This window comes from Polyergus mexicanus, unplaced genomic scaffold (genome assembly GCF_030449975.1).
Source record: "Polyergus mexicanus isolate NDT 795.1 unplaced genomic scaffold, iyPolMexi1.0 SCAF_1, whole genome shotgun sequence".
In the NCBI taxonomy this organism is placed as follows: Eukaryota; Metazoa; Arthropoda; class Insecta; order Hymenoptera; family Formicidae; genus Polyergus; species Polyergus mexicanus.
The window spans coordinates 2,746,319-2,774,307 of record NW_027223321.1 but is presented as its reverse complement, the minus strand read 5'-3'; the positions used below and the strand labels follow the sequence as shown (position 1 = coordinate 2,774,307).

General features: G+C 36.3%; 5 protein-coding genes across 5 annotated transcripts in view; 4 read left to right on the top strand and 1 right to left on the bottom strand.

Moving 5' to 3' along the window:
• Nucleotides 1-27,989, bottom strand: part of Nachralpha1 (nicotinic acetylcholine receptor alpha1) — a 257,913-nt gene that overhangs the window by 36,859 nt on the left and 193,065 nt on the right. The window lies entirely within an intron of this gene.
• LOC138938803 (uncharacterized) lies at nt 12-6,647 on the top strand. The gene is given in 5 exon segments (XM_070306093.1): nt 12-62; nt 1,657-1,794; nt 6,016-6,218; nt 6,303-6,410; nt 6,500-6,647. Coding segments are annotated over 5 exon segments (648 nt in total).
• LOC138938686 (uncharacterized) lies at nt 7,518-14,366 on the top strand. Its single transcript, XM_070305870.1, has 4 exons — nt 7,518-7,835; nt 13,364-13,521; nt 14,078-14,185; nt 14,255-14,366. Exons 1-4 carry the CDS (start codon nt 7,722-7,724, stop codon nt 14,364-14,366), a joined length of 492 nt encoding a protein of 163 aa, XP_070161971.1. The 5' UTR covers nt 7,518-7,721.
• On the top strand, nt 19,209-21,052 carry LOC138939162 (uncharacterized). Its single transcript, XM_070306756.1, has 4 exons — nt 19,209-19,373; nt 19,885-20,057; nt 20,569-20,685; nt 20,923-21,052. The coding sequence occupies exons 1-4, from the start codon at nt 19,209-19,211 to the stop codon at nt 21,050-21,052; spliced, it is 585 nt and encodes a 194-aa protein (XP_070162857.1).
• LOC138934727 (uncharacterized) lies at nt 23,349-27,392 on the top strand. The gene is made up of 4 exons (XM_070299140.1): nt 23,349-23,510; nt 24,238-24,422; nt 27,049-27,165; nt 27,284-27,392. Exons 1-4 carry the CDS (start codon nt 23,349-23,351, stop codon nt 27,390-27,392), a joined length of 573 nt encoding a protein of 190 aa, XP_070155241.1.

The window sequence follows — 27,989 nt, the reverse complement described above, 5'->3', positions numbered from 1 at the left end:
CAAGCGTGCGTATGCGCCGTTACTGCAGCGAGTCTACTGTATTCTCGATCATAAGATTAAAGGTACGCCACCAGATGAAACACATGTTGTATACAAACAATTACGGTCGGTATTACGATTTAAGGATATTTCTACGATATTTTCATATACATTGTTTTAAATTTATAAGTTATTTATTAAATTTATATGATTATTCTGTTTTTTATAAACATTGAGTTCTAACATGTTCCGCTACAATCTCCTGCGGTCTACGTCAAGTCATATTTATTACTAAAGCGGGATATGTTAAGCGTTAAAAAAGAAAGTGAATTTAGGATATTATACGTTATATTTCCCGAAGAATAAATAAGAGGTTTATATTCTTTGCATGAAATAGCAGGCGATTTATTTGAATTTAAATTTATGTACTCGCGCGCGAAAAGAAACCTAAGTAAGGTTTTAATGTAAACGTGACATAATACTTGTCGCGAAACGAGCTTTAGAGAAAAACGCCGGAAACGGCGACGAATCCGGGACGGTTCAAGAGATCTTTCCCCTCGAGCGATACCCAAAAACTTTTCCGGACGCCAGGCGAGTTATTTACCGCAAGTCGCTCCTTTTACGGTTACACTCGCCACGGGGGAGGAAGTGCGAAAACGATGCGATACTTATACATGGTAGCCCATAAAAGCCGCCATAAATCGTGCCCTTGATAAAGGTAGCTATATTTAACGCCGGCCACCCGCGGGTTACACCTGAATACAAATTCATTCGTCTTGGCAACGTACATTTTATCCGTAGAATATGACGCGGATTTGAGAATCGTGCTGCTTTCGGCTTCGGGATTACGGCATATTTGCCGTTACTCGTGAGTCTTGCTTCTTATCCCCCGTGGAATTCAATAGGATCGACTTGGGCGAGTGCGACATCGCGATAGTCGTGAAACGTAAAAATTATTATATAAGTCGATCTTCGATTTTATTCATTATGTCTCTAATAATAAAAGTTTCTCTCGCGTAAAGATTCTCCAAAATCCGCAATTTTTATATAAAAAAAATAGATTACGTAATTTTAGTCAATATATATATATATATATATATATATATATATATATATATATATATATATATATATAGACTAAAATTACGTAATCTCCGTAAAGTAACATTATTCTGCTGTAAACGAATACGCGATATGAACTTTTAATGACTTACTTTACGCATCTCAAAGAAAAGCACGGTCTAAAGATACAGAGAAAATAGTTGATAAAATACAAAACAATTTAAAATAATATTTTTGCGTGAGTTTTACGTAAAAAGTGGCCAATTTTAGAAATTGCAATGCAATAAACGACGAATGTGAAACTATGCAGACAGTGCAGCTTTCGATCGAAAATTGATAGTTATTGAATCAAAACTCAAAAAAGTTATCATTAAAAATTTTTTTTGTTCACGAAAAAGCTCTCTGTTTTTACACTTAAAGCATATTTTTCTCAAATATATCTATTTTACTATTAAAATTCTCGTGTAAAAGACACATAAAAGAAATAATATCGAAAACAGGCAAACACTTAGATTTTTATATTTAAATAAAAAAAATGTTAAATTGAAATATACAAAATTTGTATGAAATAAAATAATGATCATATTATATTATGTTTTTTTTATTTTTGCTTAGATTTAAATGGCGAAAAAGGTATTTCTATTCATCTTTCTTGTATTATATCGTTGGAAAGATGGGAGTTTCGCTTCCAGACAGAGAAGACAGATATTATATCCACCGCCGATTGTCTATCCATCTGGAGGAACATTCAAGGTATTTTAATCTCTAAATCCTTTTTTTGTTTTTAAAAAAGTCTTGTTTCTTAAATATATGCCATTAAAAATATTGTTTTGTTATAATTTTATTATTCAAGTCTCAAATATTCAGGGCGAGATTCTTCACTTCTAGATAGTTGAAAAGGAGATTCCTGATTAGTTTAAAAACTAATTTTTCAAGTTTTCTTTGCGCATATTTGAACATTTTTCTAAGTATCCTTTAAAGGACGCGCCAACTAATTACGATTCTCAGGATATAATATTCCGCATGGTTGAATCGAGTGGGAATAAATCCTTCTTCGAAGACGCATGTTCTATATCGCGGCAATTATCTTCCATCCAAGGCTAATGACACTTCCTACCTTTGGGTGTGGTATATTTCTGTAGTTACTTTGTAGACTGGGTTTCGCCAAAACAAACTTTCCGTCTCAGTGTTCAAAGGCAAACATTTCTTAAACAAGTTTTAGTCTAAACGCAGTTAGTTTTACACGTGTTCCGCCGTTTTAGTATCAATCGTTAAGTGAGTATTTAATTTGCAGAGTTCGGCGTAACATTATCTTTCAAACGTTGCATGTTATTATAAACGACAATTTAATTAAAACCTACGCAGATATTTAATTATTTTCACATCGGAGATATCTTGCAATTTATCATATGTAAAACATGTTAAAATAAAATGTGTTGTATACAAATTTGAATATTTTTATAATTATTGATGATTAATTTATCATTTTAAATATATAAATTCTAAATAAAAATTGCTGTTTCACACACGTGTAATGTTTGAACCTCTACAAATTTATTTGATTACCAACTCTTTGGAGTTAAAACGATTTCGTGAACAAGGTGAGAAAATGTGTTAAATTTTTCTTAACACAGTTTTAGCACAGCTATCAATAATAACGCTGTTAATGTCGAAGACAACGCGAGAAGCAGGAGAATAAATTTAAATGGCAAAGAAGCCCTGTTGCGATGTTCGCCACAGAAAGCGATTGATAATTAACTGCAGTTTTATCTGTGTCAGCGTCCTCAAATTCTCTAATTAAATAGAAAAACTTTAACTGCACTTTTCGCCCTCGCGGCAAATGAAACGAAGCTTGATGTCATGATGAGTTGTTTGTTTTGATTCCCGCTGTCTTAATAAGATTCTCGATTCTCAAATAATACTCTTTTTGTTTTTCTTTCTCTCTCTCTCTCTCTCTCTTTCTCTCTCTCTCTTTCTTTCTTTCTATCGAGAGAAACTCGATAGAATAAAAATAATCAATAGTAAACGCGATGTTTTAGAAGGAACTTTGACAATACGCGAATTATCGTTCGCATTTAGCTATGCTTTTTTAGCATTTTACGAAAAGAGGAAATGAAAAAATTCCTTATGCACAACGTAAAATGTATGAAAAAGGCAAATTGTATTTAGGTCAATGCACATAGAAGGACATCGAAATATATGGTATAAAAACGAAACAAATCGATATCGATCGTTCGCATTACTTATAACGCAAGATAGTCGTCGATTGCCATTTCCTTTCGTGGAAAAAGAATCTTTAATCCCAGAGGCAGCGCGACAATTGTAAATATTTGAATGTTTGCTTTAAAACGTTGGCGACCAAAGGGGGAAAGCGGATTGAACGCGTTTCGGGTCACCGCACGTGTAAACTCGCGGAAGAAATGTCGGGGCTTGATTGTGATTTGCGATGCGAGCAAAGGAGAGAAAGCAATGTCGGGGGTTAAATCTCTTCTTTTTCAATTCAGCGTTATTCTGCGAGATATTACATCCGGCAAGTAATATTGTTCTAGCGGAAAATGCAGCGAGTCGTGATCAAAGCGCAGTTCGAATACATTTCACGAATGCCACTGTTTTATTGCATACTCGATGAAGCGATACCCGGATTACAATAGCCGTTAAATATCGCGAGGGAAGCTTGAAACTCTTGGCTCCAGCGTACCAATTTAACAAGAGATGCTTGTATTTCTTCTGAAAATTCGTATTCCCGTCGCACATTTTAACAAATGCGCAATATATCCGGAGTAAAGGTAAATTCCCATGTAAACATTCGAGATTGTTGAAATAAAGCGCGTCGCGATCGCTCTCGAGAGCTCAAGAGATTCCTGATGTAAATGCATTCCGAAAATATGGCAGCGATCGCGAAGAGAACGAGATGCTGCGGGCGTAGTTTTGCGTTCGTTTTCCCCGGCGGGAAGATATTTAGAATAGGGATATCGATCCCGTCTCTTGATTTCTACAAGTAGAAGATGCAATCGGTCCATCTCTCGTCTCTGGGAAAATTCAGATTCCATCAATACAATTAGGTAGCGAAAATGTTGTATAATTTACATCGACAATAATGACGACGGCGATATAAAGCGAAAGACATTTGCGGTAAAAAAGTCAATCGAAAAAAACATAAAAGAATTATATGTTATTAATATATAACAATGTATAAAAAAAAAAGTTTATTTGTTTGAGCATAGATATATTATGGGCAATTTAGATTTCGACTTTTAATATTGAAATATTAGAGATAATATTTTATATATAAAATAAATATTTAATTAAAATATTTAATTAAATATTTATTTAAATATATTTAATTGAAATATTTAATTAAAAGAACATTATTAAAATTCAAATACCTAGTATTGTTAATACTCTCGTAATGTTTCTCAAGAAGGGGAAGTGCCAAGTAAGACCATAAAACTGGCAGTGTATCTTGGCAATGTTAGCTTTTGTGTAAATAATCGCGAAGCATCTAAGCAAAGTAGGAGTCTCGCGCGTTATAAAAACTAATACGAGAGGAAGGATAGGTTTGGCGAGTCGCCAGAGAGTTGTATCTAGCTCCTCTGTCATCTGCAGGTTGCGAAAATAGCATAAGGATAGAGATCATCTCTTGGGAACGAAAAGGCACACCATCAAAATATCGTAGCTAACTGGGCAATTTGTTTCGAATGTTTCCTTATAATATTTTTCACGCCGTACGCTCATTAGAATTAAATCTTTGCACACATTTCGCATTATTTCGCAAAACGATAGATCGATACTGCGATATCTTGCGAGCTACCAGACAGACTATCTTTCTTTCTCGCTCTCTTTGAAATCTTGTCTCCTCTCTTCTATTTATTCCGGTCAGTCATCGATTTTCTCCGGAAATGTACGAGCTGCGGTCATCGCCGGTCGCGCATCTTTATATCCAATAGATGCCGATATCGTTATTGATACTCCTTCGCGTTTCATCCCTTTTTGCCGCTCGATCGAGCTAGGTCGGATTTGCGCTTCTCCGTTTCGCGAGATTGATTTACGACGACGCGTAATCTCTAAAATGAACTCGCGAGTCCTACTCCGCCCATCGCGGTCAATTCCTTTCCTTACGACTAGATACTAGATACTGCCGCGAATATGAAATTTTATGTTTATTGCGAGATGCCATCAAGAGAGCACCGGTGACACCGCTCGGCATTAACTTCCTCCGTTACGACCGCGTTTCCTACCACGCTCCCCGCCCGCTGACTATCATCCGGGAAAATCACAAAATTAATTCCCCTCCGTTTTCTGTTTCTCCTCGTATCTCTTCGGTCTATACTTTTCCGAACCAGCAAGTAAACTATCTACCTCCTTCCTCTCGCGATAGATCCACTCGCGGCGCATATTTTTTATCCTCCGACCAAGTCCGGAAAAGCTCTTGCTTTTATCTCTCGATCGCTCGAGATAGATCTTTTATATTTTCGAGGATAAAAGAAAAGGAAATATTTCAAGAGCACGATCGCGAGATCCTCTAAGCTCTTTTAGAAATGTGCGAACTCGTTCGCTCCGTTTCGCGGTTATTTTGCTTGGAATTTCGCGACGCTATTTTATAGAAGATTTTAGAAGAAAGTTATTGCTCATTGTATTTAATTTAATATTATTTTAAATTCTCTTAATTTATATGTTTCGAACACTCGTGTTTTTTTTTTTTTTTTTTTTTTTTAACAGATATTTCATTTTCATTGTGATCTAGATGTCTATTAAAACACTTGTTTATATGTATATATGCATTAAAAGTGGTTGTGTAAGTGCCGTATTAAAAATATTTTAATTATATTTAAATTTAAAAATTTAAATGATAAGTAATATATTAAAAATGGCATTATAAATAACTTTAAAGCGACTGCATACCTAATACTTCCGTAATGCTATCGCGCAAATATATTTATATATATATATATTTATTTATTTGTATTTGCCAAGCTCATCGTGGGATATGCAGTGCCCATAGAACTCGCAGGCAGAACTTTGGTTTACGGACAAAATTTTCAGTTCCAATACCTCTTGCCGCAGAACGCGACGTTCTTCACGGAGTTCTTCAAAAATTCGTCACGACGACGTCGCGAAAGTGTTAACTGGGACGAAAGGATCACTGTCTACAGACTCTTAGAGGAGGGACTTCAGAGGTGAGAAATAAATCTAAAGAGATGCACAAAATTTCAAAGAGATAATTCACATTATATAATTGAATCTTTTTTTGTAATTTACAGAAAAGGAATAGATGGAAGAGAATGCATGAAAAAAAGCATATGCGAGGCAGCGATGGCGCCATTAAAAGACGAAGGACTCGTGGGAGAATTATTGCATCTCTTGCTTACGTAAAAAAATTTTAATTTTTATACTTTTATGCCAATTTTTATATTGTTACAATTCTTCGAAAATTTTGAGATGCAATATTTGATTTTAGACCTCAACAAGGAAATAATTCCTCCTTTGATTCTGAATACTTAGAGGCGCTAGAATTTGGACAAAAAAATTATGATTGTTCGTTAATCTATGGATCTTGTTTGTCTGGTCAAGGAATTCTGGATCAAATCTCAAAAGTGATATCATAGAGAATTGTAATATAAACGCAAAAGCAAGCTCTACTAATTAATTGATTTAAGTCTGAAATAAACATTGATTTATTAATAGAATTGTATTTTATTCCGATGTAAGAAATGTACGACAATAATAAAATAACGATAACTATTAAATATTAAATATTGAAGTATTAAATATATTGAAATATTATCAATCAATATCTATATAATAATTTAAAGTATGTTATATCGATAAAAAATTTTAAAATAATCCTTTTGATTTTTTTTAAATAAATATTACTTAAATATTTACGTATTTATTTCTGGTTGAAAGAATTGTATATTTTATAATTCGTTTGCAAGACGCTTCACCGATCAAATCGTATTGAGCTGCCGACTGAATGGCCGAAATATCGAATGAAATTGTTGTGCGAATGAAAGAAAGGATTCGACACGATCAATTTGTAATCGGAAAAACTCGTCGCGCAGAAAATCATCGCGTTTAGTTACGCTCAAACTAAATTAAGCACAACCGGTGTAACTCGCGCATTTAACGTTAACCGTAGATTTTAATAAAAGCGACAACTAACACTGAATCATGTCGTAAATAATTTTCTATTCGAAATGCAAACACGACGCAACGAATACAGTTAGGTGTGTTACTTACACGCGATACTTGATAATTGATTGGTACCGGAGGCGCGTAAAGGTCAATATGTCCTTCTCTCAACGGCTATAACTTTCGTACACTCGGTCGAAATTAAACGGCCGTTGTATCTCGCGAAATTAACGCCAACCTCATAATTTGCAATTTGCGAGTCAAGTGAGTGTAGTAAGGAGATCGAAAATAGGTACAGGGTAAGAGGATGGTTGCCCAGCTTACGTTGTAAATGTTAGCACGAACGATCGTAGTGGTTGTTCGAGATAAGCGTCGGTGGATTCTGGCGCAAAGCATGTCACGTCGGAAACTCCGACGCATAGAACTCGAAACGGATTTCACAATATAACTTTGTCCTAAGAACTAACTCCTCGGCCCTGCGAATCTCCCCCAATCCTCTTCTCCCCCTTTCTGTCTTCCTTCGACCAAGTTACGAGATAGTGCTGATTATGTGCCCGTCATTCTCCAGCGGTGTCTACTTCATCCTTCTCGTAAACTTAGGGTTCGCGCACTGTGGAAGACCGATTAGGGCTCTGGCCTTCCGCAAAGGCAGCACCTTTTTCGTAAGTATTACGTAACATTTTCCCTCTTTCCTTTTTTTTATTATAAGCGTAAGCAAACCATATTGTAAGATTTTTAACAAGATGTTATCTTTTATCATTAAATATACCGGTTATTAATTATTTAATGTCACTTTTTTCATTAATTTTGTACAATTTGCCAATAAAAACTATCGTTTAATAAAAAACATCTCTTTATTTATAGTATTCAAAATCTTATTGCAAAAATAACTTTACATTTTAAACAAAAAGTTGACACACTTGGAAATCTCATCAAATCAATTTTAAGAAATAAAATAATTTTAACTATTTTTGTTTATGTTATTTGTGCATAAAACTGAGGAAAATAACTCTACATGTTATTCGAAAATTGACAAAGTTGTAGATTAAATAAATTACGTAAAGTGAAGGATGAACAGATCACATGGAAAATTGTTACCAAGAGAATTTGTTTAAAATTGAAAAAAAAAAAAAAAAGAAAATTGAATCAAAGAGGCAACATGCAGAGTTGATGGGGCAAAATAAAACGCAAACTAGTGGAAACTAATTCGTACCGTAAAAAAAACTTGGCACGAAAAAATTAACAAACGTAAAATTGATAGTTTATCAAATTTTTGACGATCTGGTGGGAACACCATCGATTTCACAATTTTTCGCATTCGCGGGGGGGAAAACATAACGCAAAAATTATGAGTAAAAGATCATTAATCGCGTGATGGACGTTACTTGTCTTAGAGAAAGTTGATAAATAATTTGCCATAAAAATTGACGCAATAAAATTATAATGTGTAAAATGATATAATTTAATTGACGTTTGTATATCGCGACTGTTTTCAAGCACATGTCCAGCAATTTGATACCACATGTAAAGATCATTACGATTGCATTATGTAACGTAGTTAATAGAGGATCAAATGCTAAATACACGATGCTGTAGATGTAGCGAAGTCGAAGATCGCAATACTCTCACAGAGAATTTCGCGAATGATGGTCCCGCTTCGACTCCCTAAATCGAAATTCTAACGTAGAGCGGATATTACCGTATGTTCAAAACGCGTAGTTCGATTTCGACGTGACACCGAACATATTGAAGATAGGCTATTGTGAAATTCAATGGATTCATATAAATATATTCCATCCGATTGAACTTATCGCTCAAAGAATGTTATTAGAAATATTTTGCATTTGCATTGCACAATCGAAAGGTGCCGATAAATATATTATTTTAAATTAATTACATTCTCATTATCCTGTTGGACGAAATACGCGAAAATGTATTTGTCCAACGAAGAGATTTGCGGAATTTTTTACGCGAAATCCCGCGCGCGCAATAATTCGCTCCGATTATTTCGGTTTTTCTGCCATTTATTTTCGTAAATCACATCTTCTCTCTCTCTCTCTCTCTCTCTCTCTCTCTCTCTCTCTTTTTTCGCACCGGTCGCTTTTCCCTAATTTCGATATTCAAACGCAATAAAGCGCTTGCTTTTTTCGTCTTTCATGAAACAGCTGTGTGCGCGCGCGAAACGCGAGAAAATAGAAAATATCTTCCTCATCTTTTATAATTTATACGATTTTATCGCATCCGGCTTCGTCAAATGTAATGCAAATAAATATTAAATCTTATCTTTCTAAAAGTATATGACATCTCTAAGAATAAACTTGTTTGTTGAATAGCAATATCAGATTTATTTTTGACAGCTGTAAACAGCATTTTTTTGAAACTTTCCAAAGCGTTCTCTGCTGTGTATTCTGTGTTAAATTTTTATTGAAAGTTAAAAATAAGCAAGAAATTTATTTCTTGTTAATATAAGAAACAGGAAGTTGTTGAAATGTACATTAAATATAGAAAGAAATCTAGTAAGAAATCTACACGATTGTGCGAGTAATTATAGAAAAAAATCTACTCTATGATTCAGCGTCATAAATCATCGTAATTTTTGTATATTGATCATATTATAATTAATTGTAAATTATTCGAAACGTGCGTTTCGAAAAATGTGCGGGTACGTTAGCCAATATCAATTATTACATTTTATGGAATGTAATAAACTATGGTTCCCGCGCATATTAATGAAAATATGCGAATTAATTCCATCTCCTGGATTGAGCGCGGGGAGCATAGAAAGAAGGGGAGAACATAAAATAGATGGGAATCCATCTATTTTACTTCCGTGAAAAAAAAAAAAAAAAAAGCTTCACTCGCATATTCGACGTATTAAAGTAACATGGTGCATCAATGGCAGGTAAATGGATCGCTCGTTCGAACGGGTCGTAAAAAGCCATATAAGAATCAATGTTGAATAACATCCCGTATCATCCATGCCTGGGCATGGCACGGCACTGTTTATTCAGCGTCTGGTGTGCCGTTGCAGAGAGAAAGAGAGAGAGAGAGAGAGGGGGGAGAGAGGTGAATTTATGCGCTATATGTACACGAGACTCGCTATAATGTAAACCGATCGGAGCTACATCCATATTTTCGCTTTAAAAGGCACGAAGCCGCCGGATGGCGGGCATGTTTTGAAGCACGATGTGACGCGGGCCATTAATACGGAATGAAGCTTTCGCGCTTTCCGCGTTCCTGTACGATAAGTACATACAAACCAAAAAAAAAAAAAAAAAAGGATGAGATCCAGATCAATGGAAATTGATCAGCGATGTCGCGAATGTGCGGAGAATACAATGTTTAGAACTTGCTAGTGTCGAAATTGCAGCGCGATGTGAAAATCGTCTGCTCTCGTGTTTATTTTCGCTGTCGCATTTTTATATCTAATAATCTTTAGGATCATGGGCATTTTTTTATATCTTTATATTTAATTAATGTCTCTCAATGTACGAGAATCGCATATCAAAAATGTCCGAGCGAATAAAAATCTGCATTGACGAGACGAAGAAAGAGATTCTAATTTACGCAGACGCAATTGTGATATCGCGATGATGATATTACAAATATAAAATTGCTCTTCGAAATGATAGAATAAACGCGACACGAGCAGAAGGGGGTATACGTACAGTCTTTGTTGCTTAAGAAAATAGCAGGTGTCTCTCCGAAAGATCCGAGCATTTGGGCCAGCTTGTACGACAGAAGAATTATGCAGCCCGTGATGATCCGGTGCACTTACGACGGAGTGCATCGCGATATCGATGATACGCGCCCTGTTTACCGTGTACATTATCCGATGCACAGGGCGGAAACAGGGCTTAGGATCAATATGCATGAATCAACGTTGTCTTGTTACAACCAGTCTACGAATAGCACCGTATATACGGCAACACTTAACAGATTATTTTGATCGATATTGTTTTACTCATGCACATAGAAAAATGTTACATTAAATTCTTTTTTCTTTTAAGAAAATAAATTAAGATTTTTTTTTTTTTTTTTTTTTTTTTTTTAATGTCACTCCGCAACAAAGAATGCAGTCATCACACTTCGTGTCGTATAAAAAATAACATAAATCTGATCAGATTTAAAAAACTGATCTATGTATTTCTATTTAAATATCTTCTTAATTTTAAAATAAATTATAAATTATATTATATTATAGAATTATATAAATTAGTAATATAAATAATAATAAAAATTTCAAATGTTTTGTTTGATACATCATCAATTAATTATTGATGTGTATTATTAATATAAATTTCAATACAAGAAATGTATATATACAAATTGTGGAAGGAATAATTGTCGTATATTGTAAATATGTCAATAATAGAATGATAATTCTCATCTTTCATTGTTTCAATTTCCACTTCAAACAAATAAATTGAACGAAATATTTGTTTGGCGATAAATAACCACCATGATATATTTACAAATCTTTAATCGCGGAGTTAATTGAATTGCAAGCTAATAATCGCTAATTATAATTCATAGAGATACTTCATCTTTTGAGTATCTTTTAAACTTTCGACGATAAATGCGCAAAATTTTGCGACCGTCACGTTCTCCGTCTATCTAGCTTTTTATCCTATTTCTTGCAAGTCCGAGAACGCGTTTTGGAAGCAATAGAGCACTGCCGGAAAATTATAGACACACACACACACACGCGCGCGCGCGCGCACGCACACACATCCGACGATCCAGAGCGCACACACATATTTCGTCTCGATGGGCTGGCGCGAGGGGCGCATAAATCTGATCGCCTTATCGTATTTTCGGCCGTTAAGAAACAGAGGTGGTAAGGTGGCGGGATGCCCGTTACTGACAAACGGCTTGCCAGATCCAGGCGACACCATTCCTGTGTCGCGTTTACACGGGGAGAAATACCAGGGCGCGATTCACGCGCCGGTTAATAGGCGCCGCGAAACCGGCACGATGGTTCCATCCCCGTGGCAGCTTCTTGCGCGAGGAGGAAATACGTTGAGGGGATCAAGCGCGATTCAGAATAGACGCGCTAGTGAATAACCAGTTCAGAACTATTGTTAGACGATTTAGTGTACATTTCGCGATGTGAAATATTCCGTACTTTGATGCCTATGATCCTAAATGCCACTGATGAAATAAGAGACTTTGTTACCCTTCAACTCTATCGAGATTTCAATAATTTTATGCTTCAATGGTTTGTATATAAAATTTATATATTCAGCATTTTGATGAAATGAAAGAGAACAAGAATGAAGAAAGCAAAAACGTCGCACGCAACATTATAATAAAGTTTATACAAAGTCTCTCAAATATTTTTCTATACTCTTAGGATAAGTTGATGTCCGGGAACTTTATTTATGGAGGAAATCGATAAAGGGCGCGGGAAATTTTCTCGCTGTATTGCTCGCACGGATAATGAGAGAATAACTCGTAAGAATCGCGGCGACACGGAGACGCAATTTCACGATAAGTGTCTCGTTATTTATGGGCGAACGTAAAGATAAAATCACGAGGGGTGATCCCTACGGGGGAGGAGAAAATTATACGTGGCGCAAAAGAATTACAGTGTAACGTTGCAATGCGTTCGCCTTGACTTCGGATGGGGAAGTAATTCGCGATGGAATAATTCGGATAAGAGACGAAAGTCGAGTTTCCCCGGCAATTTTCACGGCGAATTCCGAACGGCCGATCGGAAATTCGCTCTCTTAAAAAGATTACAGCGGAAATTTCATATATTCCCGCAATCCTTTGATACAAAGTTATGATTTCGAATTCCGCAGAAATGAAATTTCGCGCAACTTTCAGCGCGCAATTTCGCGTCCCTTCTTTCGATCCTGTTCTTTAAGTAGTCTTTTATTTATGCAGAATATGGAAAATTTATTTAAAATTATTTCACTTGCGATAATAATCAAATAATAAATTTAAAATTGTTATTAATATTCGAGTAGTTGCATCAAACTGCATTCTCAAATTATTCGACTATCTATTCTATTCGATTCCAATTTATGAACATTGAATATATCGAGACATTAGAATATATTGATATTAGAATATTTAAATATATTTAAATATGTGTAATTTAGACTCTTCTTCGGCCGACAGTCGAAGAGAGGGAGAGTTATAAAATAACTCCGGGATTCACGGTGAATAAATGATCTTTCAGTATCGGCTGAACTACAAGATAAACTCACTCCCTTATACGACGATCTTCGCGCAAGCGTCTGGCTTTAAGACGACATGGCAACTGCCGACCACAGGCGACTATCGCAACATCCGGTCCCTACCTGACATTCACGAGTGCGCCGAGCTCGTGTACGAAAGGTAATAAATACTGTAAATAGTCGTGCTACATAATGTAAACAAAATGGTGACAATCGCGAGGGAGTCGAAAAGATGGCGAGAGGAATACGGTCGATGGGATAGTGGTCGGGGGAGTCGGTCAAGCGGTTAAAACGAGGGTGATACGGGAATGTATTTCCGGTCGACTGACCGAAGACATCCGTTGCCAGCGAGATTGCAGGCAACCGTCAATGGTGCAATGCCGTCTTTCGTGCGTCGACTTTCTAGGCACAATGGAGGAAACTTAATTTATATATTCTCGACATATAATTAGTAACAGGGGCAATTAGAATAATTAAATAACATCCGCAATAAATTCCTACGATATTCATCATTTTTCAATAATTTTGAGTTCCTTCTAACGAGTTTTTAACACTTATTGGATTTATTAAATCATTATTTCTCGGTATCGTTGATTTGTTGCAGTATCGTAATTACCGTGATTAAGTTGATCGTAATTAAAACTTCGTCTTTATCTCGATAACGTATATCTTTCTTCTGATTTAAATAAATTGATCAATTGCAATAAATGTTTCAGTCATGGTTTCGACGGTCGTTCTTGCTTATTGAAGAATGTCTGTCAAGCGTTACAATACACGAGGCAACAGGACGGTGTTATAGGAAAGATATTGAAGTTATTCGCGAGGTAAGTGTAATGAAATATATTAATTTTAATTACGTTGTTGATTTGTTAATCGTCTTTCGTTACTTTCAGATTGTACATTAATGATGATACTTGGCGCGAAGATCCGCTGTTCTGTGAACGTCATTCCAAGAATTGCCCTCTGGAATTAATCGGGTTTAATAGTTATTTTACGGAGAGCTAGCATTTTTCGAAGTATCAAAGAGCGCAAGTTAGCGACTGATTATCTGTTTATCGCAAACAAAATAAATATACAATAGTATATTGTGATGTAATTATTTTTACAAAATTAATATTCTATATAATATTATTATTCACAAATCACACATACATTTTTTTATACGTAATGTATTGTTAATCCACGAAAAAAGTTAAGCTGTTGTTTTCTTGATAATGATTGAATATTATTGCGATTAATAATGACGTTGTAAATAATGTGTGTTAAAAATGAAGCAGCATTATTCAAGAGAACGAATAAAGTGAATACATTTATGTATTCAGCGCAATATAAAATTGTTTGGCTGGAGTTGCTAGTCGTTTTTGTAGAAGATTTCATTTTTCACATTGAAATAAGCATGGAAGTTACAAAAACGCTTGAAGACCTGCCTCATTCCTACGCGATTGTCCCTACAGTTATCGTTAGATGACACTGTGAGAAATGACAGCGGTTAATGAAACATTTGTCACGCTGCAAAACCGCACTCGAATTATTCCGGGGCACCGGATACGGCAAGCGATAAAATATGGTGGTACGTCAGCCGACTAAATGTAGTAAAAATATACGTTTAGCTCTAAAGACCGGGAAAGAGAGAGAGAGAGAGAGAGAGAGAGAGAGAGAGTATGGAGCACCCATTACAAAAAATGAGCGAAAGGATATTTCTACCGAGCGTTATATACGGTCCTCAGCGTCATTAATTTGTCTTCGTATAATGGCTACCGTGAAAAAAAATATTTCTCGTTTTCGTGCATTATTCTTTCTCTCTTCTCCCTCTCCCTCTTCTGTCTCTCTTTCTCGTATCCTTTGCCTGTCACATTCCCGCGACAGGACGATTATAATTGCTACTCACGAGCAACGCTGGTCCAGTTCCAACGAAAAGCATTAATTTGGACTATCGCGCGACTATCTGGCAATTAAAAAGTGCCCCACTTTACGTTCGCCATTTGCCAACGCAAACACATATTATTCAGAAGTCAGGCTACAATTGCCGGCTCACAATTACGCTAATGAGCTAAAGTCGCAGTATTTAAATATTATGATGAAAAGTTTACATTGCTGCGTGTAATAATGTGAAATTACGTAAAAAAAGAATTTCTTCGCGAGGAAAACATCTTCGATTTTTATTTCGATTTTTAAGTTTCCTATCTTGAGTATTCATTGTTTGATCATCTATTGTATGTAAAAATTTAACGTATAACTATTATAATTAATTAATCTTGATTATAATATACATATATCCAATACATTGGAATGCTGTCATTTTTATACTTTATACAATTACGTCGAAGAATATTTTGTTTGAAATATGTTTCTTATTAACAAAGAAACCATTTTTCCGTAAATACGTATTCTTAATTGCTGTGCATTGTTGTCCGATGATGAATCCCATGACACAGATTATTTCATTATAAATGTACACGGCGTTGTAAGATTGCTTTATTAGCATGTAAATAAGTTTGCGATGTAATTATATCGAGTTTCGTCCATGATGGAGGACTATATTCAAATAATACGTCAAAGGTCGGCATCCGGCGCATGTTTTAATGATTAAAAATATAAATTGTTAATTACGGGCTATCGATAATTTATACAGTGCAAGGAATTTTTTTTCTAATAATTATCTCTGAACAAAACGTGTTAACGGCGATAAATAACTGAGATTTCGAAGTGGCGCGCTGAAACATTATAGTAAATCAATGACTCAACATGAATCATATGATTTTTCTAAGTGCCATATTTCTAACGATTTATATATATATATATATATATATATATATATATTGTATATAAAATAAAGTGTTAGAAGAATCACGATGTTTCTGAACGAGAACTAAGTTTCAAATTTTTTTTTTCCAAAATTGATTATCGAAAAACCTGCGAAAGCCGTATATGTAGATACGATTTAGAACAGACTCGATACATTTTTCAAAAAAAAAAAAAAACTATAATAGTATCAATGTCGTAGAATTAAATTTTGTCTGAAGTTGTAAATAAAGTATCAGTTGTATATTCCATCGAGAGAGCATCATTGCTAACGTATCGGAAATCAGTGAGGGAAACGCAGCAAAGATATACGCGCCTTCTCTACGGTTCGCGTATCGCAATTGCGGTAACTTCCATTATGTACATTGTGAGTATATCCCATTTCTATTCCACATGGGAGCTTCACCGACAAGATGCTCCCACGATCAACGGTCCAATAAAATCAATCTACGATCGTTCCGATGAACCGGCGGGATAAAATGCGAATATCACCCTTTCAGAACGCTCGTCCCCGTTTCTATCCCAGCGTTATTATCCCAACGGAGAATGTCGTGTCGGGACTGTCGCATTCCAGGAGAGAACGGATTATAATTGCATACGGCCGCGGTCCCGGTGGGCCGCGCGTTAACGAAAAGCATTAATTTAGAATGCTCTGTGGTTTTCTTGTCAGAAAACCGGCCGCGCGCGCGCAACTCTCGTATGCAATTAACGGAAAGCGCTGTGCGCCTCCGTTGCAATGACGACACAGGAGTCGTTTCAAGAGAGAGAGAAAAAAAAGAAAAAAAAAGAAGAAAAGGTACGTTAAAGAGCCTGGCTTTGTCAGGCTTGATCCATACGAGCGGGTAATATTACGTGCTTGGCGATGCCGGGTTGACGCGGTACACAAAAAGATTCGGCCGCGGTGGAGATGTGTGCGAGAGGGATTCGCTGATAGCAGCGGTTCGCCGGAGATAATAAAGGGTTGAAAGGGCGCGACGGTGAAATGGACTGGAAAATCCCAAGTGAAATTAAATGACGATCTCCTCCGCTGCTCATCCCGTTTATTTATTCTGATATCACGCATCTTTATCGCAGGTTTTTCGTACACCCCGCAATTATGCACAGATATTTAATACGCGATATACAGAACCAATTATATAATTTTTGTTGAGAATAAACTAATTACGCGGATAATTTTTTAACATCAAAATAAAGAATGCATTTTACTTTTGATTTACAATATCTTGTACATGAAGATGTACATTTCGTATATAAAATAAATTAAGGATAAGCATAAATCACGTAATAACGAAGAATATTAAAGACCACAAACACACGAAACTTAAAATAAAGATGAAAGAATTTGCACATTATTGATTTTTTAAAAAATATCTTTTAATAAACGTAAATATGTAAGCTTTTAATGCTTTTTTTTTTAAACGAAAGAGAGATAAATTAAGTTTGTATTCCGATGGGATAGCTCGCCCGATTGCTGCAAAGCTTTTTATTGTGTGGACCGCGACACATGTACCAGTCTTCTATCAGCAAATTAAATATTCTAGCCTTTAATTAACAGAGTATTCGAGGAATCTTCGAGAACTTTAGAAGATCGTAGAATGTAATTATCGACTTTCCGTCCACTTTCTTAATTGCGGATACAATTTGCGGACCTGTATCCACGCGGGGATTTACGCGGTGGCTCCGTATTTTACTTCAGGGCAAAAGTTCTCAACGATGTATGCGAAACACTCGGGCAACTATCAACTATAGTAAACGTACCATGAATCGAGATCCAACTTTGCAATTTTCGCTAAATTATTAATTATATAAAATGTGTATGTATATACCATATATGTATTCATTAATTGTTGCAATTTTCGTTTAATAGTTTCTTTTGCATAAAAGACTAAATACTTGTTTTTTATTTACAATTCCAGAAATTTTTTCAATTATAATGTAGTATAATTTACAGCCTCACATTATGCAGTAATTTATATTGCAATTAATATTTTTAAATTTATTACTTTTTAAACTATTATATTATCAGAGAAAAAAATAAAGAGAGAAAGAGAGTTAAGTTAAGAAGGATAAGTTTATTCTATTTTTCTAATTTTTTTATCATAAACGATAACTTATTAAACTATTAGAGAAATTGTCTCCCATTCAAAGAAATATCGTATTTATAAATGAATTATTAATTAATGTCGATAAAGTAATCGATATCAAAAAATCATTACTCTCATGAATAAATTAAAAATATAAATTTCGCGAGTACTTGCTGATACTTAATGATTAAAAATGTGATCGTCTTAAAACTTTATACATCTTTTTTCCCATCCACATCTTTTTCAACGCTGATGTATATTTTACGCTCATTATAATTTTTTCTTCTCTCATTAAAGTAACAAACTGTAAATAGAAAAATGTCTTGTGCAGAGTCAGAACCGGTAATAACGAGAACGATAACGTTTTAGTTCCGTATCTTATGCAACGTTTAAACGATGTAAAAATAAATAAAACGCTCGTGCACAAACAGACTTTCGTTTTGTTTGACTAAGTAATCATCGATGCAAACACGCGAGCTGTTAAAAAGCAAAGAAACTCCCAATAATCGTCATTACCGTTAGCGAAAATTACTTTGCCAAATCTTTGCACTCATCGTCCGCTGTCGGTCATGGCCGGTTAGTGTAACGATGACTACCTCGTGACAAACCGCTGACTCAATGACGAAACGAATTTATCGGATCTCGCTTACTTATGTCACGTGATTTTGTTCTGTGTCGCTCTGTGAGTTTAGTTATTAATTAACGTACATTAAAAGAGCTCGATCTATCTACTCGAGAATTTGTTTCCTTTTTCCCAAGATATTGTGTATAAATTTATAATAATAATTGTATATAAAAATTATATATATAAAATTAATATTTTATTAATCAACTTCTGGAGCTTTTTTTTCTTACGAAACTTCCTTTTGTAATTTTATGTATAAATTATTCTACTTTTCGCAGACGGGGTACATATAATACGAAAAGATATTAATATTCTGACTAATGCTCTACGATGGATATGTCAGACTACCGGCTTTCTTTTCTCGTCGGATGCTTGAATTGTTTGATTCTCTGCACCGTTTCGATGATCATCGATGAGAACACAACCGAGATCGATATCGTGCCCAGAATCTTAACGCGGCCTAAGAGGTACTTGATTTTTCCGCAGGGTAGTAACTTTCAGGTAAATTTATTTAAATAATGCTTTAAAAAGAACATCCTTAAAATTTGTGTTTCTTTTTAATTAAAAAAATGTTTCCTTTCTCTTTGTAATTATAAATAAAATTTTTATATAAAAATATTATAAACCTTTTGTTGAAATGATACCTAACCAATGTTAAAACACGTACGCACAGTTTCTAAAAATCAGATCTGATATCCGCGATAATATCTTTTTACCTACAGCTTAATAGAATTGCTAGAAAGAGAATAAGCGATATTATTTTAAACCAAATTATATTACACGCATAGAATTGTCGAAAATCAAGATACCGTATAAATTTTGCCAAGTACTTCGCGAACGTTTTGTATACTTTCCATAGCATGATTTTATTGCCTCTTTCCCTCTCTTAAATTTCGGTATACGGATAAAGTAGAAAAGTAAAGTACCTCACCGCTCTCTCGACCTCTTCTGCAGTCTGCGAAATTTACGTGGAAAACTAAATTTGCGCGTGAATGTTCCGTGTATTTTCCAGTTAGTGTATTGTCTGACTATCGGAGCGTACGGCCGAGACGGTGATTTGGTGATGGGACTGACAGCTGCCTTAGCCTGGGAACTTCCGAATAAGGTCGACTCAAAGATATCGAATTTGCTTCACCGTAGAAGCCGTAGCGTCGTATATCCGAAAATGGAGGCTTTTCTACAATCGTGAGTGTCGTGTTATTTCGCATTTTTCAACCGGCTTTGCCAATCTTTCAATATGCATTCGGCCTGACGAGAAGTAACATTACGGTCAAGAATATTTGTCCGAAACGATTTAAGACATCGACAAATCCTCTGGGGTTGCCGCGTTTTATGCAGAAATATGGAAGTGAATACGTGCCTTGTCTACAGCTACAATTAGATCGATTCTAAGAAATTGATCGGAAAAGTGCGAATTTAACGCGATGAATTTATCGTTATATAAACGCGGCTTTAACTTACTTACTTACTTACTTTATGACAATTTATTAAAAAGAAAAAGAAAATTAAAAGACGTAATTCGGATAATATTAATCTTTATTATACGCGCGGCGCGTGCTATAGTTGTGATTGTAATTATTTTTAGCTGTAATTAGAAACGAAATCATTTCAAGCATAATTGTTTTCGCGCGGGGGAAGCCGAGCTGTCGTCAAAGTTTATGCTGAGGAACGCTTTCAAATTAAACTTTATCGGCAGCACCGGCCTCGACGGTAGATCCTGCGTGATGAGAGCACTCTGCGAAGCGAGTCAACGAGATCCCTCTCAAGTAGGTACAGGCTCCTTCGTTCAGGAACTTCTTCATGCAATTTTCACGTAAGTGCAATCGCAACTCTATTTTAATAATAAATTATTTTTATGTAATAAATTTCTTTTTATATTATACAATTATATTAAATCTTTGTTCTCTTCTCGCAAAATATTATCCTTAGAGTTCTAGAGCGCGTTAATCTTCCACCTTAATTAAGGAACAAACGCAGCTTGACAAATGCTTTATTCTTACTGAGGATTAAGCATAGAAGATATTATTATAGCAAGAGTTCTGTTTCGCAGATTACCTATGGACGGAGGTAGATTCGAACGATCGGAAGATCACGCTTACGATCACGCGTACAAAACGAGCGGAAACTGCCAGATGCTGTATTCCACGTGTCCGTACTCCATTTATGACATAGACTTTTGAAATTATATTAACTTTGCGACCGATTTCGCTCCGGAAACCGTGCTACAAACTGTGGTTTGCATACACGATGGCCGATATGACGATGATACATCTGGATGGTGATCGACTTGCCGCCGAGACCTTGGCAAAGTTTTTCTGGCGACTGAACAATTTTTCCGTCCTGACATTTGCCCTGGTTACGTGTGTGTTATTCCGTAACAAATATCAGTCTTCGATTACTGATAAAACGCGTGGACCTATCGCATAGTTGGTTTTATTGTCATTTCAAACTTTTCAAATGCCGCCAAGACTAAAGAGCGGTTTTGCCGCTCTTTGTTTGCTTTTTTATTTCAAGCGTCATTTTCAAGAAAGAAGATATATTTGCATTAAAATAGAGATGAGCTTACGCAACCCGTTAATCGAGTAAAATCTAATTACGTAATGTTAAATATTCATATATTATATTTTAATTTAATACTAATTAAGTATATGTTAATATCGTTATCTTGCCACAAGCCGCCCTACATTAGTCGCTATGTATTATTAATATATAGCATATAATATATGTGCAAATAAAGCTAATATTTAATAAATGGCAATTCGTTCGCGCGCTTTTCCTAATTTCTGATAATATTTTATCTCAAATATTGTATTGTATGCTTAATCAATCGCAAATATTTCACGATTTACATAATTTTTAACGATAATATAGCATTTCCTCATTTTTTATGTTTGATTGTGTGTGTATGCGTGTGTGTTGATGGGCCACGATGACATACGATTATTTAACATCAACGACTATTTCAGGGTTAAATTCAGAAAGTTTCGCGCGAGGCTCTCGCGCTATGAATATTCTATATCGGTCATTACATTATCTCCGCAACGTGTAATTCATTTTGGCGCGGTTTCGAATAATTTCACGACGTTTTGCATTAATAAAACGGTCGCTCGGCTCTCGTCGATTTATGGTTCATTTCTGTAGAGTGCTCCGATGGAACGCTCCGAATCTCGCGGTTAGTTTTTTTTTTCTTTTTCCTCTTTTAATACAAATAATATCGAATACATCACCGCGTTGTTGTAACAAATGTCTAATCGATATTCAATCTCCGAAGCTGTTCGACAAACGTCCTCGAGTTTAAATGGCATGTCAGTATTTATCCGTCGCTCGCGACAAAAGAGTCAGTCGCAAATACAATATAAATAATATCGTATTTATTCGATAATTTTTTTTATTGCATATAGTAATTGCACGCTCATTTATTAACAATAAAATATTACATATTTTAATCAGCTGAAAAATCCCGGGATAATTACTCGACGTTCGTTTGAAAGTAGCGTGTAAAAAATTATTGTTATCGTCATAAAAATTGCAAGCTGGATATTTTCCATTTCGATGTAAAATTTCGTTTTTCTACTCGGTATTTCGACATTATTATTATTATTATTATTATTACATTCGCGCGCGTATTCCGCTTTTGTTGTTAAATATAATTTTGCGATGCATGTAATATTCGGCTTAAATTAGACTACTGGCACGAGTCTGATTCGATAATATGTACCGTGCGCTTGGTTTAGTCGTGTCCTAGTTATTCTAGCCGGAAATTTATCCCAATGATAATGAGATTATTGCAGGATCGTTTATCGCGAAACTTAAAAACGCAGAAGGATATAATTTTGTAATCCGTAATACATGTATCTACGGAAAAAATGAAATAATTATTATGCGAATAAATTGTACGAGGTTATTCTGACGAGTTAACGACTTTCTGAAGTAATAAATTATTGTATTTATAGAAAGCATCCGTACGTTTTGATATTAATTTGAATCAGATTAATGTTTAATCGGCTCATTTTAATGTAATCGATAAACAATTAAAATGCTATTTTAACAATCGTTCTCGCAATGCTTGATCTTACTAATTATTTTGTCATATTATTACATTGCGCAAATAACAATATTTAGGCAAATTGTGATATTATATTATAAGTATTGATAATATATGATTTTTTATTATATTGAAAAAAAATGCAATGATAATTGACAGATAATTAATGTTTTTTTTTATACAAATTGCATAAATTTTTATAAACTTCTTTTCTTCGAGAGACGAAACAAGAACAAAAAGCCAATTATTCCTCGCTTAACTCATCGTTGATTACCGGTCCGGAGTACCGTTGCTTTTCGATACACGCGAATGTAGTTAGCGTTTACTCTCGAGTATTCACTGCTCAGAGCGCTCACGCATTCAAGCATATTCTATCAGTTAGGATTAGGACTTTAACTCCGTTCGATGGAATATGAAATTTGCACATCGCAATGCTGATCAATCGTTTCCGACACCTCGTTTTGATCGGTATTCTCGTGTCTCGTTTCGGAGAACCGACAAACTCGACGACATTCCCAAACGATTCGCTTGTCAGGTCCGAGAGAGAAGCTGGCATTAATTATCTAATATTCCCTCAAGGCAGCAACGTTCAAGTAAGATAAACTTTCATATATTACAAGGAGAGAAGCGCATTCTCGTTAAAATGGCAATTACGGTCGCCTCTTCTCGCGTCAAGTCCGCGAATTTGCGATGCATAAACTTGGGAGATGTTAGGCAAGCGTAAACGCAACCTGTTACGCACTTCGCTGTGGATTCGGACAGTTCGTTATTAAAATGAAATCATAATCTTCTCGTGTTTTTGTTTTGACGGTACGCGTCAGACAGATCGATACGCGAGACCGTGTAAAGGGTTTCGCCTTGTGCGAAGTTGTATACCATGGCGTAACATAAATTTTCGATATAGTTTAGTTAGGAAAGTTTCATATGCTAAATGAAACGGAACTTGCTTTATGTGCATAACACTGCTTTTAAAAGACTCTAATAAGCGCAGCAACCTCCGCGAGTAAAAGCAAACTACATAAAGGACAGAAATATTAATCCGAGTAACGCGTATATACAATATATATAACGAATAAATAATTAATTTAAATATACGCCGCGTTCAATATACACTGAATTATATAGGATAATAAATTAATTACTTAGAAAATTTTAATTAATTAGCACTAATGCTGATCTTCTTTTTCTCACTTTTTTAGATTAAATTTTTTTATTTTGACGTACATATATATATTACCTTACTCTTCGCTTGATTTAATAAAAATTGATCTCCGTATTTACCTTCTCGTTTCTCTTTTATTTGTTCACTGTATTACGTAGCTCGTCTACTGCCTAACCATGGGCACGTATTCCAAGCCCCAAGGAATCTTCGTCATCGGTGTCACCGCCGGGCTGGCGTGGGAACTACCCTATAGAAATACCGTGCCATACAGGAAGCCAGCCGAGGTTTATCATCGTCGAAGTAGAAGAGAATTATATCGTAAAGTGGAGCTAATGCTAAGAACGTGAGTAAAGAAGACAGACGAGGAGAGAAAGCTAAAGATCGTTGTCTATCTCTCTCACTCTATGGTACATTATAGTATTATAACTGCACGGACGGACAAGATGACATAAATTAATAATAACGTAAAAGTATCACATTACTTTTAATATAATACGACGGAAAATCGAGATCACTGCTACTCCCACGATTACGCGATATTTTGTCATCCATGGAGAAAATCAATTATTTCATTGTTGCATTGCATTTTGCGTCTGACTCTATCGTCGTTTTTCTCTACTGATCAGTTTTATTCTTCTCTTCGATAAAATGTTCGTCGATGGAGAAATGGTAATTCTATTGAACGAGCGCGCGAACGGTGAGTTAGGGTGAGATTTTTGCTTCGGCAACTTGTAGAGTAAGAGTTCGTTGTCTTCCAATACGAAGGAAAATAGAGGCGAACTTATTATAAAATGCTTCCATTTTTTGAAGCGAAGAACGTTTCTCGTTTAGGAGCGATCGGAATCGCGCGAGAAGAATCATAAAGCCGGGAATTTAAAGCAAGATGATATTCACCTAGTATACATCCCCTCCCCCGACGTAATCGACGTTCCTTGTTTGACGGCTCGCGTCACGCGCTCCCATGAAAACATGAAGCTCTCGTAAAGCTCGACCGCGCACGCGAGCGTGACCGTAATAAATTATCCGGAAAATCCGGATAACACACTGGCCATGGCGAAACACGCGCGACGAAAGAATTTCACGGCTGGATGGTTGCGGCAGAGAAACGCTCTTCAACTCTCGCTACGACGATAATTTAGGTATAAGAAACGACGCACAATGCGCGTTCGCGGGAGGATTAAGAGAAGCTTCCTCGCTCAATGTCATCGTAAAAGTTCTATGCTTGTTCATTGCGACAAAAACGTGCTTCATGTCGATAAATGGTTTCCTTTCGCCTCGTTCGCCGAATGATGTTTTGAACGTGCTAGGAATAATAATTGAAAAAAGTCATCAGTTCTTTATAATCAGTCTTTATACCTTATGTGACGTCCGTCGAACAATATCGTCGCGGAGGACGATTGGAATGCAGACGTTTTATCAGGTGCGAGCAACTTGCTCTTTAGGGAGAACCGGAGTGAAAGCAATTATATTTAGAAAGCTGTTAGAGAAGTGCTTGAATTCGCGCCGCAAAACAGTGAACAATTATGTGCGAGAGAGCGGGTATTTTAACGTAATCTCCGATTAAATCGGATTTTCGATAAAATTGCAGCGCGTTGCAGCGATGACGTTCCACGAAATCGGATAAATCCCGGCGCGAGAAGCTCCAGAAACTAACCAACGTTCTCGCATCGCGAAACACGAAGAGATAACGCGAGAATCGCCGCCGTGAGTTTGCGGTTTTATTTCGCGAAACGCATACGCCACGGAGAAATATATGGGGCTGTCGCCGTTTGAAGCATGCTCAGCCACGTAAAAAAATTGCACCGCATTATTCTGGCGAACGATGCCCGCGTACTTGCGACACTTTATTCCGCGCGTCGTCTCCGCGATGCGGTTTCGTGGACGATCCCCAGCATCCAACCAACCAACCAGTCAGTCAGCCAGCCAATCGGCCATGGAATTGCACGGCTTAGAGAGCGCGGCTCCGTCGTCTTAAGACGTCCTTGTCGAGTAATCCACGGAAATAAAAACGACCGTTATTAATTTTGATTACCCGAGGGATCGTATTTCATACGTCACATGCGGACGGCCGAAGATTATCGTTGACAAAATGGTACGCGAGTATGGAGGATCTAAGGAAAGAAAATTAAGCGCATTGCCTCTGTCTGCCTTGTCTACATTGGCAGATCATGATGGGTCTTTCTTTGCCGACATTCTGTTAAAATTACGTTAAACGCAACGAACGTTTCATTAATATTTAAACCTCTGATAAAGATTCGCGTTGCATTCCCGACCAACTCGACTAATCTTAGCATGTAGATGTTAATGGATTAAAAAACTCGCGAAAGGATTTATTACTCAAGTATAGACATTAAAAGGAAGCTTCAAGAGATTCCGGCTCATCGATCGCACTAATACGCTGGGGTAAAAGCCCGTTTTGCCGCGGATAAATCATCCCTCCTCCCTCGCGAACTGTCGGGTATTTGCAACCCTCTCGATCGAGACGTATGTATATATATTCTACCGATCTAGAGCCGCGCGTGTACTAAAGTTTCGGTTAAGAGTCGAGCAGGGGGATTAATCCTGGGTGAGACGGTTACTCTAATTCTAATTGCGCCGAGCCATAGCCTAATTGCCAGTGCTTGCTCAGCGAGGGTGGAGACGGCAGGAGGGATGATAGACGCGAAACGACGACGCGCTGTTGTTTAGCATACTGTGCGGAGAAGGAAGAGAAGGAAGGAGGGAGGGGAGGTGATGGGAACGAGGGCTCATTGTAACCCCCGGATTTACAGTGAAACGTTTCGGGCACGGCAATATCAACGCGCGCGCCCCCCCCCCCCCCCGGTATTATCGCGAACTTAATGAATAGACCGCCGACTCTCGGGGCGAGACCGACAACGATGATGATAATGACGAACGACCGCCGAATTACACCGCTCTTGGCCAAATCTTCGACTCGGTAATCTCACTGTGTGTTTCTCATCGCGAAGCCAGGAGAAGAACGGCAAGGCCTGCGTTCTCAAGGCGATCTGCAAAGCAGCCAGGCGTAAACGCGAAGACGTAGGGAAAGGGAGCTTTATCGAGGAGATCCTGCATGCTACATTCACGTAAAGAAATGTCTTATTAATATTAATAATTGAATTAAAAATTCCTTATTTCAAAATAAAAAGAAAATATCTCGAATGTTAATGTCAAATCGAAAGATGACGGGTTTAATGATTGCAGTCTGCCTGGGGGACACTACGATATCGATCCGATGACCGAATACGAACGAACTTATCACTTGGGTGAGAATTGCGACGAAATGCACGCCAAGTGTCCAGATGTCTTTTAAAGTGCAGCAATCAGCGCAATCATCTCTTACACAATCACGAAACGAACAGCTATCACGCAGAATACTCTCTCTCTCTCTCTCTCTCTCTCTCTCTCCTATCTTTTCTTCGTAATCAGATTAACGAATCGTATATAACACCAAAGGTTATCAGATTTAGATTAGGATTTTCAGGAAACTTGGAATTCATAGAATAATAGATGTTATTAATTGTGCTTATCTTAAGTTTTGACATTAATCGCAAATATCGCACTTTTTAAATTAAAACAATCATCTCTTGTATTGAAATTATTTACTATTTCATTGTTTGATAGAAACGTTTATAGAATTAGTTGTACCATGTATAATATATTATAATAAAAAATTTATTATATTTATATACAATACATATCTCACATTTGTTGTGTCTACTTTATACATATATACATAGCAGACCTTCATATATGTATATTCTAAAATGCATTTTAAAAGTATATGGTATACGTCGTAAGTTTCTCGTGGGATACGTCATGAATTAGTTTAGACATAAACCCACCTCTCCTTCTGTGCAAAGTAAGATTTGCGCGGTTTTTTAATCGTAAAAAAAATCCACAAAATATC

Coding starts and splice junctions, on each gene's coding strand:
- LOC138934727 (XM_070299140.1), top strand. CDS start 23,349: ATGCTGATCAATCGTTTCCGACACCTCGTTTTGATCGGTATTCTCGTG. Junction 24,423..27,048: donor GTGGAGCTAATGCTAAGAAC/GTGAGTAAAGAA, acceptor CTCATCGCGAAG/CCAGGAGAAGAACGGCAAGG. Junction 27,166..27,283: donor ATCCTGCATGCTACATTCAC/GTAAAGAAATGT, acceptor TAATGATTGCAG/TCTGCCTGGGGGACACTACG.
- LOC138938686 (XM_070305870.1), top strand. CDS start 7,722: ATGTGCCCGTCATTCTCCAGCGGTGTCTACTTCATCCTTCTCGTAAAC. Junction 7,836..13,363: donor GCAAAGGCAGCACCTTTTTC/GTAAGTATTACG, acceptor ATGATCTTTCAG/TATCGGCTGAACTACAAGAT. Junction 13,522..14,077: donor GCCGAGCTCGTGTACGAAAG/GTAATAAATACT, acceptor TAAATGTTTCAG/TCATGGTTTCGACGGTCGTT.
- LOC138939162 (XM_070306756.1), top strand. CDS start 19,209: ATGTCAGACTACCGGCTTTCTTTTCTCGTCGGATGCTTGAATTGTTTG. Junction 20,058..20,568: donor ATGGAGGCTTTTCTACAATC/GTGAGTGTCGTG, acceptor CTTTATCGGCAG/CACCGGCCTCGACGGTAGAT. Junction 20,686..20,922: donor CTTCTTCATGCAATTTTCAC/GTAAGTGCAATC, acceptor TCTGTTTCGCAG/ATTACCTATGGACGGAGGTA.